Here is a 15,565-nt window from a genome sequence, read left to right as displayed (position 1 = left end):
TACTGAAATCATGTAATCATGTCCTTCCTTTTGTCTGTGGCTATTTTTTTGAAGTATATTTTTTATTTTTTAAGATGTTTTATTTTATTTATTAATGAGAGAGAGAGGCAGAGACATAGGATTGAAGTATAATTAACACAGAGTGTTATATTAGTTTCATGTGTACAATATAATGAATCAACAATCCTGTACATTACTCAGGGCTCATCATGATAAGTATAGTCACCATCTGTCACCAATGTTATTACAATCTTATTGTCTGCATTCCCTATGCTGTTATTTCAGCTCTGTGATTTACTTATTTTATAACTGGAAGTTTGCACTTCTTAATCCCCTATATTTCCCCCATCCCCTCAGCCACCTCCCTCCCCTATGGCAACCATCAGTTTGTTCTCCATATTTGAGAATCTGGTTTTATCTGTGACTATTTCTGTGTCGGCTGTTTGGCTTCACCTTATCTTCCCTCTCACTTGTGTTTAATGCTGACCTCACCTAGAACATGTTGAAGTATTTCTTGAAAATCCTCTGGCTCGACCTAGCCTAACTCTAATGCTACAACTCCTTGGTCTTTCAGTTGGTGAATATGTGAAAGCCTTGGAGTGTGCCAAGGCCTATCTTCTCCTCCATCCAGATGATGAGGATGTCCTAGACAATGTGGATTACTACGAGGGTCTGCTGGATGACAGCAGTGACCCAGCATCCATTGAGGCCCGAGAGGTGAGACCAACATCCTGAGAAGAAACTGCATTCTGCTAGATGCTCTAGGCAGAACTGGTAAAAGTGTAGCACTGCTCTTACAGATATCTAGCAGTTTATTTTTTTTTAATTTTTATTTATGATAGTCACACACACAGAGAGAGAGAGAGAGAGGCAGAGACACAGGCAGAGGGAGAAGCAGGCTCCATGCACCGGGAGCCCGATGTGGGATTCGATCCCGGGTCTCCAGGATCGCGCCCTGGGCCAAAGGCAGGCGCTAAACCACTGCGCCACCCAGGGATCCCTAGCAGTTTAGTCAAGGTTCTAGAATGCTATTCTTTTGTACTTTAATTATTAATGCCAGAAGCATATTTTTCTCATACATGATAGCTTGTGAAAGTCTGTTGAGATGGAGACTTTTTTTGCAGCTGTGAATATTTTCTTAGCTCATTTGTCACTGTCTATTGAAAAATATTTCCACTTGAGCATTTATCATATTTCTTAACTGTTATTTAAATATAAACTTTTCATTCATTTTTTTTTCCTCTAGGATTTGGCAATGTTCGTGAAGCGTCATAAATTGGAATCAGAACTAATAAAATCAGCTGCAGAGGGTCTGGGATTTTCATACACTGAACCGGTAAGAGCAAAGAGGGAAGAGGAAATGTTTGGTTCTTTTTTTAAAAGATTTTACTTATTTATTCATGAGAGACACAGACCAAGAAGCACAGAGACTTATGCAGAAGGAGAAGCAGGCTCCCCCTGCAGGGAGCCTGATGAGGGACTTGATCCCAGGATCCCGGGATCACAAACTGATTCGAAGGCAGACGCTCAACCACTGAGCCACTGAGGTGCCCCAAGAAATATTTTTTAAAAGCACACTCAATGGACTACTGATTTATGATTTTATTTCCCAACTTGATTTACTGAAGATTCTAATCTGCTTTGTATTAACAAAACCTGGGGAGGTGGGAGGTGGGTGTTTACTCAGAATATGTGATAAATATTAAAAGACTTTAATAGATCTCCATATTGCTGAGATCCAAAGTCAAGAGCAAATATATGTGGGGGGAAGAGAAGTGTTTTGTACCTGATGCATTTGCCTCAGGACTGTTTTATGCCTCAGATTCTGGATGTGACATTTTGTATTTCACTTACACATTTTAAACATTAAAAAGACTTCATAAAGAACAGAGCCCACCTCAATTGTACTCTTCATCATGCTGACTCCACTTGTCTGTGTTGATTTTTAGTCTTTATATGAAGACACACCTTTTGCCCAGCTACTACTATGGTATGGATAGATTTCTATTCTGATTTTAGTTAAGGTGTCATAAGCCATTTCTACATTTTTACAGCTTTTAGAATGGTTTTTAGCTACATGTATAGAACACGCAATAAATAAACTCTTTTCCTAACACTGAATTTTTTGTTTTTGATTTTTTTCCTACCGTATTTAATGCATGAAGCATTTTCCTCTGTATTGAACTGTGCCCTTTGAATAAATTCCCAGGAATGGGATTATTCTGGCATCAAAGGATATGAGAAGTTTTAAAGTTCTTGAAATTGCTTTTCTAAGAGTTTTTTGATACCTTCAGTAGTTCTAGCAAAGCATTAGAAGTACCAGCTTACTATAAATATCTCAGCAGTGAGAGATAACGTTTAAAAATCACTTGTATTTCTTATCTACAAAATGGTATGTTATTGTTGTTTTAATTTGTACTCCTTTGACAGCCAAAACAAACTTTCCACATATTGTTATTACTTTTCCTATGATTTGAATTATCTGGACATGCCCTTTTTTCATTTACCTGTTGATTAGCTATATAAGTTCTTTATATAATGTCCCTGTCATAATGTTTATAAAAAGCACTATTTGTAATACATCCTATTTGTAACATTTTTTCATCTCTGTTTTAGTTATGTCATATTTTTATTGGCACATTTTAAAAATTAGGGTAATTTTAAGTATACTAATTCTAAATAACATTTCTAGTATGCTTATATCCAGCTCCCACTTCTTATTTTTTTAAATTGCATCTTCCCAAGAGACTTCAGAAAAAGTCACTTTATGATTCTGCACAGATGATTAATGAAGCTGAATTTTTTCCTTTGTTTGCTTTTTTCTCAAGACATAAGGGAGTTGGACTGAATGATCTTTTAAGTGTCTTCCTGACACCAAATTCCAAATCACTTCTTGAACAAAAATTAGAAACTCTTAAGCTAATTCCAGGCTATTTTTAAAAACCCATTTGTACATCATTTGTCTTTGCCAAAATTGCATTGACTTTAGCTTTTCTATATATTAATTTAAAAAATATTGTATCTTTATGCAGCATGCAAGTGTCCTAACGTTTTAGGTTTTTTGAGTATTTGAAATGTATATTTTCTTTCTGTAAGTTATGTTTTAGTGACAAAGCTACTGAGTAGTTTTTTTTTTTAATTCAAAACAGAATTATTGGATCCGATATGGAGGACGACATGACGAGAATCGGTGAGTTCTTCATTCAGAATACAATCTGTTTACTTTTAATGACTTTAAAAGTCATTGGGACTTTTAAAGTCAAAATGACTTTTGTAGACTTAAGAGTCATACCCATCATAAGGACCTTAACTCTATGAAATAGGCAAAAAATATAATTAAATGAGTTCCACACTGGGAATTAGGAGCTCTACCTTCTAGCCCCAGCTCTTCCCATACTTCTGTGTGATTTTGAGTAGTTTGTCTTCCTTTCTAATCTTACGTTTTTCCTCCAAGTAAGGAGTTGGATCAGGTAATCTCTGAAGGCTACACATTCTGTGATTCTAAATCAGAGAAAATTGGATGCTGTTGAATTTATTAATAAAATAGAGCTTAAATTTTTCTGGTTCGTGCTGAATTCCCTTACTGCATTTGAAAGCAGGAAGCTCAGAAAGTTTCACTGCAAGCTAAAATATTAGGTGTCATTAACTCAATCAGAAATGAATAGACCCCATTTAACAGAAAAACTATAAAAGTAAAAAATCAATTTACACGTTAATAAGCAGTTCGAGGAATCATAGAATGTTGGAGTTACAGGTTTGAGCTGACATGGTCTAGCCTATTCATTTTCAAATTCAGAAATGGAGATTCTGACAAGGCAAAGGACTCTTTTAGAGTGTTACCACAAGGGTCTGGTGGATCAGGATTTTCTTATTCAAAATCTTACAGTCTTTCACTAGACATCAAGGCCTCAACCCTGGGTGGCCTAAAATTATTACAGGGGATCCAAGAGTGGACGTGCACATTTGGATTTGTTCAATCTGTGTATACTGAAGGGATATCATGCTGTGATTTGTATATTTGCCAAGTTTGAAACTTGAATATTCTTTCTTGGAATGGTAGAGAACCATGCATGAGGTCATGGTTTATTTCAGTTAAGCCATAGTTCAGTGATGCCATCTACGCTCAAGACAAAAATATAACATTCTGAGCCTTGTAAAGAGGTACATGATATTTTTTTTTCAGTTCTTTTGAGGCTTAATGCCTAATCTCAAGGGGGTGAAATTATGGATACAATTAACTATAAAAAAAAAGATGCTAAGAATATTTAGAGAAGTGAAATAGAGCACACACTTTGAGGAATTAGAGAGCTTCATGGAGGCAGTGACAGGCAGTTAATTTGATCTCGAAACATAGGTGGGCTTGTGTAAAACAAAAACTTACAATATGAAGTCATAGACTGACTACCTGACTAAGTTGCCCTTTCCTCTGTCTCTGAACATCTTTATTCAGTGGGAAATTTAACTGTTTTTAATGAGCAGGGTCCCTTCAGGAGTGAACGTGGAGGGGCCAGAAGTTCATGGATTGTCAGTGGGGAAAAAGTCATCACCCAAGATAGATCGAGACTTAAGAGAGGGTAAGTATCTGTGCAGTTCTACTTATAGGAAGGAAAGGAGGAGGCGCGACTTAGCTAGTTATTATTTCAGTGAAAGAAGATCCCATTTTCTCTGGAAAATACAGAATCTGACTAGGCTGCTACATTTTATAACATTCTGAAAGCAAGGCTTAAGAACCATGTCTCAGATTTGTATATCATTGCCTTTGGTTTCCATCCAAAGTGCTTCCGAATTCACACCCTCATCTGCATCCCGTAGGAATCCTGTGAACTAGGCAGGGACCAGATGATCACTGCCACCCTCAGTTGAGTACTGGAGGCTTGGAGAGGTCACGGGGGTTTCTGTCAAGCCATGAGGGTGTGCTACGTAGTGTGGAATAGACTGTGCAGCAGAGGACTTAAAGAGACAGGTCATATGGATAGTAGATGAGTTAATCCAAGGTGCTTGAGGCATGTATTTCTAAGCAGGACTTTGAGGGATAAATAGAATTTAGTTGAATTGGCAAAGGTGTGGAGGGAGCTATTTTAGTGGATAAAACAATGGAACAAAGGCACAGAGGTGGAGAGAGCCCAACATTATATACTTATGTCAGATCAGAATTCATGGAAATGTATGTAGAGTATTGTCAAAAGTAGGTTTTAAATAGAGCTAAACATTGTTATAATAAATTATTAGCTGTAGTGGTTTAACTCAGTAGTAGTCCTTAATAACTATGATGATATCTGTATATTTTATAATTTCTCAGGCAAATTTAGACACAATTCATATGAATACTGGAAGCATCTCATGTGAGACATGAGATAACCTCAGTTCACGGGCAAGAAAACTGAGGCTCCCAGAGATATAATGACCTGGCCTGTATCTCACAGCTCATAATGGGTTGAGTAGGCATTTGAATCCAGGATGTTGAATCCAAATCCCATTTTCTTTTACTCACCTGGAGATGGAACATAGAAGATTCTAGATATCCAAAATGTACCTTTTATTGATTAAATAACTGCAAGATAAGAAGGTTTTAAAAACCTGTGTTGAGAAGAAGTACAGTATTCCTTTCCCCCAACAAGAGAGTGTGTCAGCACATTCCTCTAGCTGATTTGAAAACTTCTGGCTCTCTACAGCTCTCACATTTCCCAGCCCTTTCCTTCCGTAGCTTCCAAGTCCGTTTGAGGCAGTAAACAGGATAAAATGCTCATCTAATCTGACCTGGACCTCGGTTTGTAGCCACAAAGCCCAAGCTGTTTTACAAATGCCAGAGAATTTCATGGTCAGCCAGAGTTCTTGTTGCTTTTTAAGCTGAGAAATCACCCAGGAAGTATGTGCCAGTAAGCCAGCACTTTGCTGTAAGGGTTTGGGAAACTCCAGGATAGTTGCCAAGCTTCAAAGCTACCCCCCCCCCCCACACACACACACACACACACTGGCTACCCAAGACTCTGAGATACAGCAGCTGGCTAGGAAGGCTAATACAGAGAATAGAACAGGAGACTATGTAGGATGGGGAGAGACTGTGGTTGGCTGGGCTACCAAAATCTATCTTTTCTTTCTATAGAATTTGCTTAGTTGATTGGGCTACTGCATCTTAGGATGTTCTCTGGGAAACCGCTAGATAGCCTTCTGTGTAGTCACTAGAGATCTAAATAGTTTCTAAATTAAGAACAGTGGTAGACAGAGGCAAAGTTCCCAACCAGAAAACACTTTTATATCTTAGTCTGGCTGAAAGCAGATGTTGAGGAGGTAAGAAAGGATGCATGCTTCACGGAGTAGAATGTATCTCAGCTTTTCTCCTCTCTCACAAAAGGGCTGTCATCTACTCTGTAGATGTATTTAGTGGTATTCGTACTGGATGGCTCAGAAGCTCTGTGGGAGTGACCCAGGACTGCATCCCAGAGTGACTCCAGTTCATGGGATATGCATATCATCAAGCTAAAAACATCCATCAGTTATCCATTCTCCTTTCCCCCACTAGTTTCCAAAGGTCCTGTTCCATAATCATCCCCGTCAGTATAGTAGAAATAACATTGACCTTGGAATCAGGAATGCTAGTTTCCAGGATTCGTTAGTCTGATGTGCTGTGGTGTGATGGATCACTGGACCCTTGATGTCTCTGGGCTCTGTGATCCTCAGCTGTAAAAGAAGGATAGCAATTTTTTGCAGAGGATCAGTGTGAAAAGTCTTTTGTAGCCGGGAAAGGGCTGTGCTCACATTAGGGCTTGTTACTTAGCACATCCCTGTTATGACTTGTATGACGTCGTAATATTTATGGTGAAACGCTCCTTCTTGCCATGTGAACCACAGGCGGTGAGCACAGAGCAGTATTTTCCTAGACGATCCCTCTTTATTGCAACTGGAGAGTCAGAGCCAGGCACATACTTTATGAATGAGAGAAGAATTAAGTTGTTTAACTAAATCTCCTTGAGCTGTGGTTAAGAGTTGGCTAAAGCCATCACATCAGGCCCCAGGAACCGCAACTTATTGGACTACATTTTTATTTTTATTTTAATGTTTTCCTCTGTCTGGTGTGCTACTAGTCATTTGCAGGCTGGTCGACGTGCATATTTGAACGACAAGATTTGTTTTTCCTTTTTTTCTTTTTTTCCTTTTGGTTAGTGGGTGGGTAGTTGGTTGTTTTTGGTGAAATGCATGTGTGGGAAACCTCTGTATAAAACTCTTATTCTCGGGGGTGGTTGTGTTAACTACATGAAAGGCAAGTTTCTAGGACAGATTCTGTCTGACTCCGTTAGTGTTAGTTAACATTATTAGGTAAGACTGTGTTGCACTCCATCCCTTCACCTGATCTTTGTGTATTCCATGTGGCATGACTGGGGGAGTTGTCAATATCCCTGGAGCCCTTTTTAAAGTAAACTCCTTTATGCTTATTAAGAAGCCTCAGCCAGAACTCAGCAGGATATATACCAGGCATATTTTACTATAATACTAAGTAATCAGCATAGTAATAGCAAATACTTATATAAAACTTAAGAATGGTAGGGATTTTTCTAAACGTTTTGGTTGTAGTAACAGTTAAAGTCATTTTTTGAAAATAAGGTAATTATATTTAAAGTTAATGTACTCTCCAGATAGAAAAGGAAGAAATATGACATAGTACAAACCAACCTGGTTCATTAAACCCATGGTCTGTCATCCATTTCTGTTTGAGTTTTATATTAGAAAATGCTTTTCAGTGAACCTACAAGTATCTTGTCTTTCTTCTGGAAGGAACTTCTCTTTTAAATTTCTAAGTGGGAATGGAATATGCAGTTTACTTTTCCAAATATTTGAGAAAGTGCCTCAATTTGGCTATGGATCTTAATCAGCTATATGGATTCGAGCACCCTTTCCAAATAACCTGTGTTTTACATTAAGTCCTGTTGGGGAGAGGGTCGTCTACTAGGTTTTTATCCTCAACCACAAAAAAAAAAAAAAAAAAGCACCAATGTAGTGGCTCACAATAACATACATTTACTATCCCACAGTTTCTGGGGGTCAGGAATTTGGGGGGTAACTTGGCATGGTCCCTTGCTTCAGGGTCTGTGACAGACTTCCATCTACCTTCTCCCAAGTTCAGATGAGAGAATTCGGTTCCTAGAGTCTTAGTGGACAGTGGTCCTCAACTCCTAGTTGATTGCTGGCTGGAGGACGCCTCATTCCCTGCCGTGTGCGTCTGTCTAATGCAGCTACATGCTTCATCCAACTGCAAGCTGAGAAGGCAATAGACTGAGTCTACTAGCAAGACGGAAGTTGCAACCTTATGTAATCTAATCACGGAAGTGATATCCCATCACTTAGGCATATTCTGTTGATAGAAGCAAGTTCCAGTCCCCACCTGCACTTGAGGAAAGCAAATTATGCAAGCCCATGAATCCTAGGAGGCAGTGATGATTAGGGGGGCATCTTAGAATCTCTCTGCCATAGGAAGGAAAGAAGGAAGGAAGGAAGGAAGGAAGGAAGGAAGGAAGGAAGGAAGGAAGGAAGGAAGGATAGTTCCTGTGCTCAATTAAAGGTAAGAACTGCTTCATATTGTATTGATACTCCAGAGAGTCATGATGCCTATTTATATATTTAAAGTTCTAAGAAGTCCTCTTAAATTTTGTGTAACCTAATACTTCCCAAACACTTTGATCAAGAAACTCTTTTTTCATCAAAAACTTTTCTGTGGAACAAAGGCTGAGAAACATTGAATTATGTATGTGTGTGTGTATTTTCTTTTTCTATTCATCCAAAAGATTGATACTCAACTACAACTTGTGGTTATATTCATGAAATCTAAGAAATTCTGTGTTTATGGATTTTGATAACAACCTAAAAAAAGTTAATGGGGCAACTAGTAGGTCATCTAAATAACAACTTAATAGCCAAGTCCAGCTGTGAGATTTCACACTGCAGTGGGTGCAGCTACTACATCACACTGGCACCAGTTAGTGATACTTCAGTGGTTGAAGACTAACAAGAAATGAAGTCGAATAAACTTATAAATAATGCATCAGGACCAGATAAAGGCCCAAAGTCAGTCATGGTATATTACAATTTCATAGTAATTTCAGTAGAGAAAAGTTGCAGTGCAATGAGTCATTACACACCAAAAATACTACAAAGAATTCTGGCTCAAAAGAATCTGGGCCAGATCAGTTAGTAGAATATTCATGTGGAATGAGGCTTTTTGGTTTCTAGAAAATAGCATTAACCATTTCATTAATATTGCTATCTTGAATTTACTTGGTTTCACAGTCTTGCTTTTATTTAATCTTGTAACTTGTAACTTGCTTTTGGTGTTAAGTTATATGAAACTCTGCAGATAAATAAGTACAGTGTTCGTGGTTTTGTAATTACAAGTATAGAAGTAAAATTGTAATAAATAGTGTGTCAGCACTGCCGCTCCTTTGGGAACTTTTCCCTTCTCAGATAACCATGTGTTACTAAAGATTGGGAAACACTGTCTGTCTTTCTGAATATTCCACTAATTGTGAGCTGTTGTGACTCTTTCATCCTAACTAGATGAATAAACTTGGTGCTACTTTTTAGTTTTACAAATTTGTTTTAAAGAAATAGAGGGAACATTGATTTCAATTGGTTTCTTCCTTCTTCAACTGATGTGTTTTTTAGACAGTGTGTTGGTGACCCTTGCTTGACAGGGGCAAGAAGGGAGAAGCCGAGCCCTCCCCATGCCTCCCTCCAGGGTGAACTGTTGTTCGAGAGGTTCGTGTCCAGTGTCTTAGGAGTATTATAAAGAGCAGAAAGTCTTTTTCCTTTCAGTTCAGTGTTTTACTTCAAGCTGATTCCACTGTGTTACATCTGAAGATTTCCTTGTCAGCAGAGGCTTTGCCCTCAGTCCTGCCCTCTGTGAGGAGAGAGCCTTGTCAGGTCTAGATTTTGTAATTTAACACCTAAAGCATGACCCCAGAGCATCTCCTTCTCGAAAGCCTATACGGGCTATTTCATTAAGTTGTGGGCTCTATCCAGGGAGAGAGCAGATATCTATAGGAAACCTTCCTGTGTGAAAAAAATGATATACAGATTTGCCTAGAGAACAGAGAAAAATAAATATTCCCCAATTAAGACCATCTAAAGTCAGTTTGGTGGGAAGAAGACTGGGAAGGAGTTGGTGGCTTGGGGTGACCATCCTGATGGTACATTTACCAGCTGAGCTTTCTAGTGATGGTATTTCTCTACCTACCAGTAAGACTGGGGTATGTGGGTCGTGTGTGGGTGCACAAACACGTGATCACATAATGTGATGTTGTAACAGAGTTAGGAGCCAAGAGTTGTGGAGAAGAGTGTGTGCAGTTGCCAAGAGAATTCTAGAAATTATCAGAGCAGTGTCCTGGGAGATTCCCAGTCTGCTTTGCAAGATCATCACTGGAATCAAATGAAAAGAGAGTTCCTATCAAACCCCAAATCCTATGCAAATGTGATACCATTATTGTGATGTTACGGAGAAACCTGGTGGTCAGACGTCTGTTTTCTGAATCCATATTGTACTTAGCAAGCTTCCAATTTGTCTTTGCATTCTTAAGTATTCATGAGCAAACTGATTCTCATGCATTTCACATTGAAGACTGTTGAGTGTTCTGTGGTCCCCCCCCCCCTTGGGAATAGAAGCAACAGAGAAGACCATGTGTTCTGTCCCTTTAGGTGGCCCTCTACTCTATGAGAACATCACATTTGTCTATAACTCGGAGCAGCTGAACGGGACTCAGCGGGTTCTCCTGGATAACGTCCTGTCAGAAGAACAGTGCCGGGAGCTCCACAGCGTGGCCAGTGTGAGGACGGGAGCGGGAGGGGATCCTGAGTACTGGCCTGGTGTGAGCTCTGGAGCTCTGGTCCTGGTATCGCTTGGAGTCAGAGAAACAGGCCTGAAATGTTACTTTCTTTAGGACCAGGACATCAATGTGGAGGCATTTTCATAGCCTGGTTTGGGAAGACTTTTTGTCTAGATCTGGACACAGCTAGTGGATCCAGAATAGTTAGTGGCTTAAGAGCATTCAGCATGTGCCCTGCCTACTGTATAAAGTCACTGGGAGAATCTCTTTATCTTAATCAGTAATTAACCAATATATTAATTATATCCTATTTCTACAAAAAGTAGTATTTTATATAAAAATGTAGAGTGAAGGTTAAATAAAGATCTCTCTTTGATCAGAAGAATTAATGGTACCAGGATCCTGGTACAAAATAGGGATGGTTCTGACTATGGACTTTGGTCCTTAGCTTCCTGGCAGTCCAGGCAAGAGGGGAGCCCTGATGAAGTCATAGTGGTCATTAATAAAGCATCTTCTTGTATTTTGCTTCCAGGGAATCATGCTTGTTGGTGATGGATATAGAGGAAAGACTTCACCCCATACACCCAATGAAAAGTTTGAAGGTGCAACTGTCCTGAAAGCACTCAAAGTAAAGTCGTAGCTTCTTTTGGGTTTGGGTTCCTAAGCATCAACCCAAGACCTTCTGTGAATGGCAGATACAGGAAAGAGGAGAGATGAAAATGTAGACCCCTCAGGGTAGATGAAAGGAGCAAGTCTGAAATGATATCTGCATTGTTTTAAATCATTCCTTGATTCCTTCACTAGGCACCAACTTATCAGACTTTACATCTCCTAAATTCCAATTTGACAAATAATACCCACTCCAGCCCTGTCCTCAAGGAGCTCCTGGTGCAATGGTGAAAGTATCCCAAAACACATGGCTCTTCCGTACCACACCAAGTGCTGTTTGGAGGAAGAGAAAGTTCTTTGAGAGGAGAGAAGAGGGAGAGATTAGCTTTCAGGGTTCCCTCTGTGATTAGGAAGGATGAATTTCGGTGGCTCCTTTTCCTAACCAGAATCCACGAGCATGTAACAGTGTTCCCACTGGCCAGGGTAGACAGGGCCATCCTTATATTGCTGGACTGAGCCCTACTGTCTGTTTTTCTCAAGCCTTCTGACCAACCCAGTGCTGTCTCACATTCCTCTTTGTCTTCAGTTTGGTTATGAAGGCCGAGTCCCACTGAAGAGTGCCCGTCTGTTTTATGACATCAGCGAGAAGGCTCGAAAGATTGTAGAATCCTATTTCATGCTGAACTCAACCCTGTATTTTTCCTATACACACATGGTCTGCCGCACCGCCCTGTCTGGTAAGATTCCAGAGTTTGAACTTGCTCCCTCCTACACCCACAGTGAAAGTAGAAAGAAAACAATGCAAAACAGTTCTGATACATTTTAGACTAATGGGTTAGCCAAGTACTCAGTCCCCCCAAACAGAAGAACCTTGTATGGATTTCTTCCTTCCCTGTCTTTCTCCTTTTCGGCCTCCTCTTGTTCCAGAAGCCCATTGCTCTGCCTGTCTTCCTTTCAGATCCATTTCTCCTACTTGCTGTAAGTCACACAGAGAAATGCTTCCCTGTTTTGGGCTTTCCTTTGCAGGGAACCAGGAACCTGGAAATTACAGTCCCCATCATGCCCAAAAGCATTAAGTGGATGCATAGAAAATGAAGGGATTGTTGAAAGAAATCTTAAAAAGGCAGAGACCTGGGATGCCTGGGTGGCTCAGTGGTTGAGCATCTGCCTTTGGCTCAGGACCTGATCCCCAGGGTCCAGGATCGAGTCCCACATCGGGCTCCCTGCAGGGAGACTGCTTCACCCTCTGCCTGTCTCTCTCTCTCTCTCTCTCTCTCTCTCTCTCTCTCTCTGTCTTTTATATTTTTATATTTTTTTAAAAAGGGCAGAGACCCTTGCTCCAGGCCTTTATGATTGATTTTTTTCCCTAGATCTTCTCTTCCACACCCTGTTGAGTAGGAGGGGAAGGAGAAGTTCTTGAGAGTAGAGTTTGGCACGTGAGGTTTCAGCTGAATCAGTTCTTTCTTTTTACATTTTCATTTCGCCCCTCTCCTTGGACTGCCCCAGGTGAATGCATGGAATTTCTATTATGTGTATTTATATCAAGAAACTTTTATGGCAGAACAGACAGATGGGATTTGCCCTTGATTTTACAAGTATCTCACCAAAGCAGGACCGGTCTCCTGACTGCTTAGTCAGTTCTTTCTTTCATCTACGTGGGTCTGCCTTGCATCTCAGATTTGCATAGGGTACCCATGATGGGCAAAGACAGTGTGGCATCAGCTTTGCTGTTGGACGCTCCTGCTGTCCTGTCATTCTCACCTGTTCCCTTTTTTGGCAGGTCAGCAGGATAGAAGAACTGACCTCAGTCACCCCATCCATGCTGACAACTGCCTGTTGGATCCTGAGGCCAATGAGTGCTGGAAGGAGCCTCCCGCTTACACGTTCCGGGACTATAGGTACAACCAGCACCAACCTTAAAACCAAGCTTTTGCCCAATAGTTACCAAATACCTAGAAAATCGAGGAAACTAGAAAACGGATCTTTGCTTGTCGTCAGAGTAATCTCTGTGAAGCAGAGATTCTCAGATAACCTCCTGAAGCAGCTGCCACAACCAGGAAGTGACTTGATCATCTCATATTTTTTTAAAGGTTATATCTATTTATTTGATAGAGAGCATAAGTAGGGGGAGCAGCAGGCAGAAGGAGAGGGTGAAGCAGGCTCTCTGCTGAGCCTGCAGCCGAACATGGGGCTCCATCCCAAGACCCTGGGATCATGACCTGAGCCGAAGACAGACGCTTAATCAACTGAGCCCACCCAGTCACCCTGATTATCTGATATTTTTATCTTAAGAATCCAACAACATTTAGTTCATCTTAATCCACAAAAATGCCCATTTTGTTTTAATATGAAAAGTGTTTTTTTTTTTTAATTTGTTTAGCCTTCACTGAAATGTATTCCTTGTGGGATGCATATCTCAGCCTGAGAACACAGGATATGCTGTCTCAATGCACATAGGGGTTTTACAATATCACTCAACTATGTCTGCCTTCTATAAATATGAAACTAGAAACTCAGGAAAAAAAATTGGATGATACTTTAGTGTCTAAAGAGAAGTCACCAGGTATATAATAGTGGTTAATTACTACAGCAGCATGCTCCAGACAAAAACATTTATTGAGCACCCCTTCTCTGTGCAAGGCAAGACCACACCTCTTGAAGCTCTCTGGCTACTTCCAGGGAAAAATACATGCTTTAGATATACAAGCATTAGAGGGAAGAAGAGAGTTATAAGTAGTGTGAGCAGGCTCAAAAGGGGTAGATTAAATCTAGTTAGGTTTTCTTGGGAAAAAGTGAAATGAAGTTTGAAATATAATTAAAATGTTAGGGCAGCCTGAGTGGCTCAGTGGTTTAGCGCCGCCTTCAGCTCAGGGCGTGATCCTGGAGACCTGGGGATCAAGTCCCACGTCTGGCTCTCTGGGTGGAGCCTGCTTCTCCCTCTGCCTGTGTCTCTGCCTCTCTCTCTCTCTCTCTCTCTCCCTCTGTGTGTGTGTGTGTGTGTGTCTCATAAATAAATAAAATATTAAAAAAAAGATTTGTTAAAATGTTAGCATAAGTGAAACGAATAAATACTTCAGGGATATGACCCAAACTACTTCTGATCTTACTCTTCAGGGTTAGGAAGGTCAGTTCTGTCAATGTCTGGTTCAGAGGAAACTTACCAGTCAGGCTGGTCAGTTTGTCACGTCTTCAGTATTCTCTGAAGATGATTTTGTAAGCTTGTGACATTACAGATGGTTTTCTCTTTTCTTATAGTGCTCTCCTGTATATGAATGATGACTTCGAAGGAGGAGAATTCATTTTCACTGAGATGGATGCCAAGACTGTGACCGTAAGTAAGCCTTTGCAGGCAAGTTTTTGTAGCATTGCTTCATCTCAATCTTGCCCTTTTCCAAGGACTCACAGACTATTGGATTCCAAATATCTGAGCTTGACAATTCAAGAGGTGCAGAGGGGCCCAGCAGATGTATACATCAAAAATGTTAGAGAAGGGCTCATCAATAAAAATCTTCCAATCTGTTTTACAAGTGGGTAATTTAAGGAATAGGTATATAAAGGATTTGCTCATGGTTACATAGGTAGTTAGTGTTAGACTTGGAACCAGAACTTAGGTCTTCTGAAGGTCTGATGGAAATACAAAAACATGTATTTCTAAGTCATCCATGCCTAGGACTAGACAAATGGATTCTACAGAATAGCTCCGAACAACTTGGTGTTCTGCATGCTTGGATTAAGCATTGCACTCTAGGCCTAGTTACCAGAATTACCATATATGTGTATGCGTATATATAATTGTGACTATAAGTAAACCTACACCTGAAAGATTAAAATATACACATTAGATGAGACTTTAAATACACTTTCATAGGTAAAAAAAAAATCAAGTTAATTTCAACTACCATCTTCCTAGGCAATGAGTGCCTTTGGAAAACCAGTCTACTGAGTTATCGACTATATAGCCAGCATTCTGTGGACATTAAGCCAAAGAGCGTACACCATGGTAGAAAAATATGTTTTCCAGTTGAGAGGATAATTGAATTGTAAATAGATTATGAAATACATCTTTCCTCTGTACACAATCTAAATAGTTGAGGCATGTATCTGACAAGCGTCAAGGATTTTGCATTAAACACTCTATCTCCACA

The 15,565-nt window shown here is 40.0% G+C and overlaps 1 protein-coding gene across 1 annotated transcript in view; it reads left to right on the top strand.

Moving 5' to 3' along the window:
• The window catches only part of P3H2 (prolyl 3-hydroxylase 2), a 150,337-nt gene that overhangs the window by 124,332 nt on the left and 10,440 nt on the right, over positions 1-15,565 (top strand). The window contains exons 5-13 of the mRNA XM_038583692.1: positions 575-717; positions 1,247-1,336; positions 3,150-3,190; positions 4,480-4,574; positions 10,684-10,811; positions 11,344-11,439; positions 12,007-12,157; positions 13,201-13,318; positions 14,676-14,751. Of these exons, the coding sequence (XP_038439620.1) occupies positions 575-717; positions 1,247-1,336; positions 3,150-3,190; positions 4,480-4,574; positions 10,684-10,811; positions 11,344-11,439; positions 12,007-12,157; positions 13,201-13,318; positions 14,676-14,751 (938 nt within the window). The remainder of the gene's footprint in view (positions 1-574; positions 718-1,246; positions 1,337-3,149; positions 3,191-4,479; positions 4,575-10,683; positions 10,812-11,343; positions 11,440-12,006; positions 12,158-13,200; positions 13,319-14,675; positions 14,752-15,565) is intronic.

Source organism: Canis lupus, chromosome 34 (assembly GCF_011100685.1).
Source record: "Canis lupus familiaris isolate Mischka breed German Shepherd chromosome 34, alternate assembly UU_Cfam_GSD_1.0, whole genome shotgun sequence".
Lineage (NCBI taxonomy): Eukaryota > Metazoa > Chordata > Mammalia > Carnivora > Canidae > Canis > Canis lupus.
This window is presented reverse-complemented; position numbering and strand designations above follow the sequence as displayed.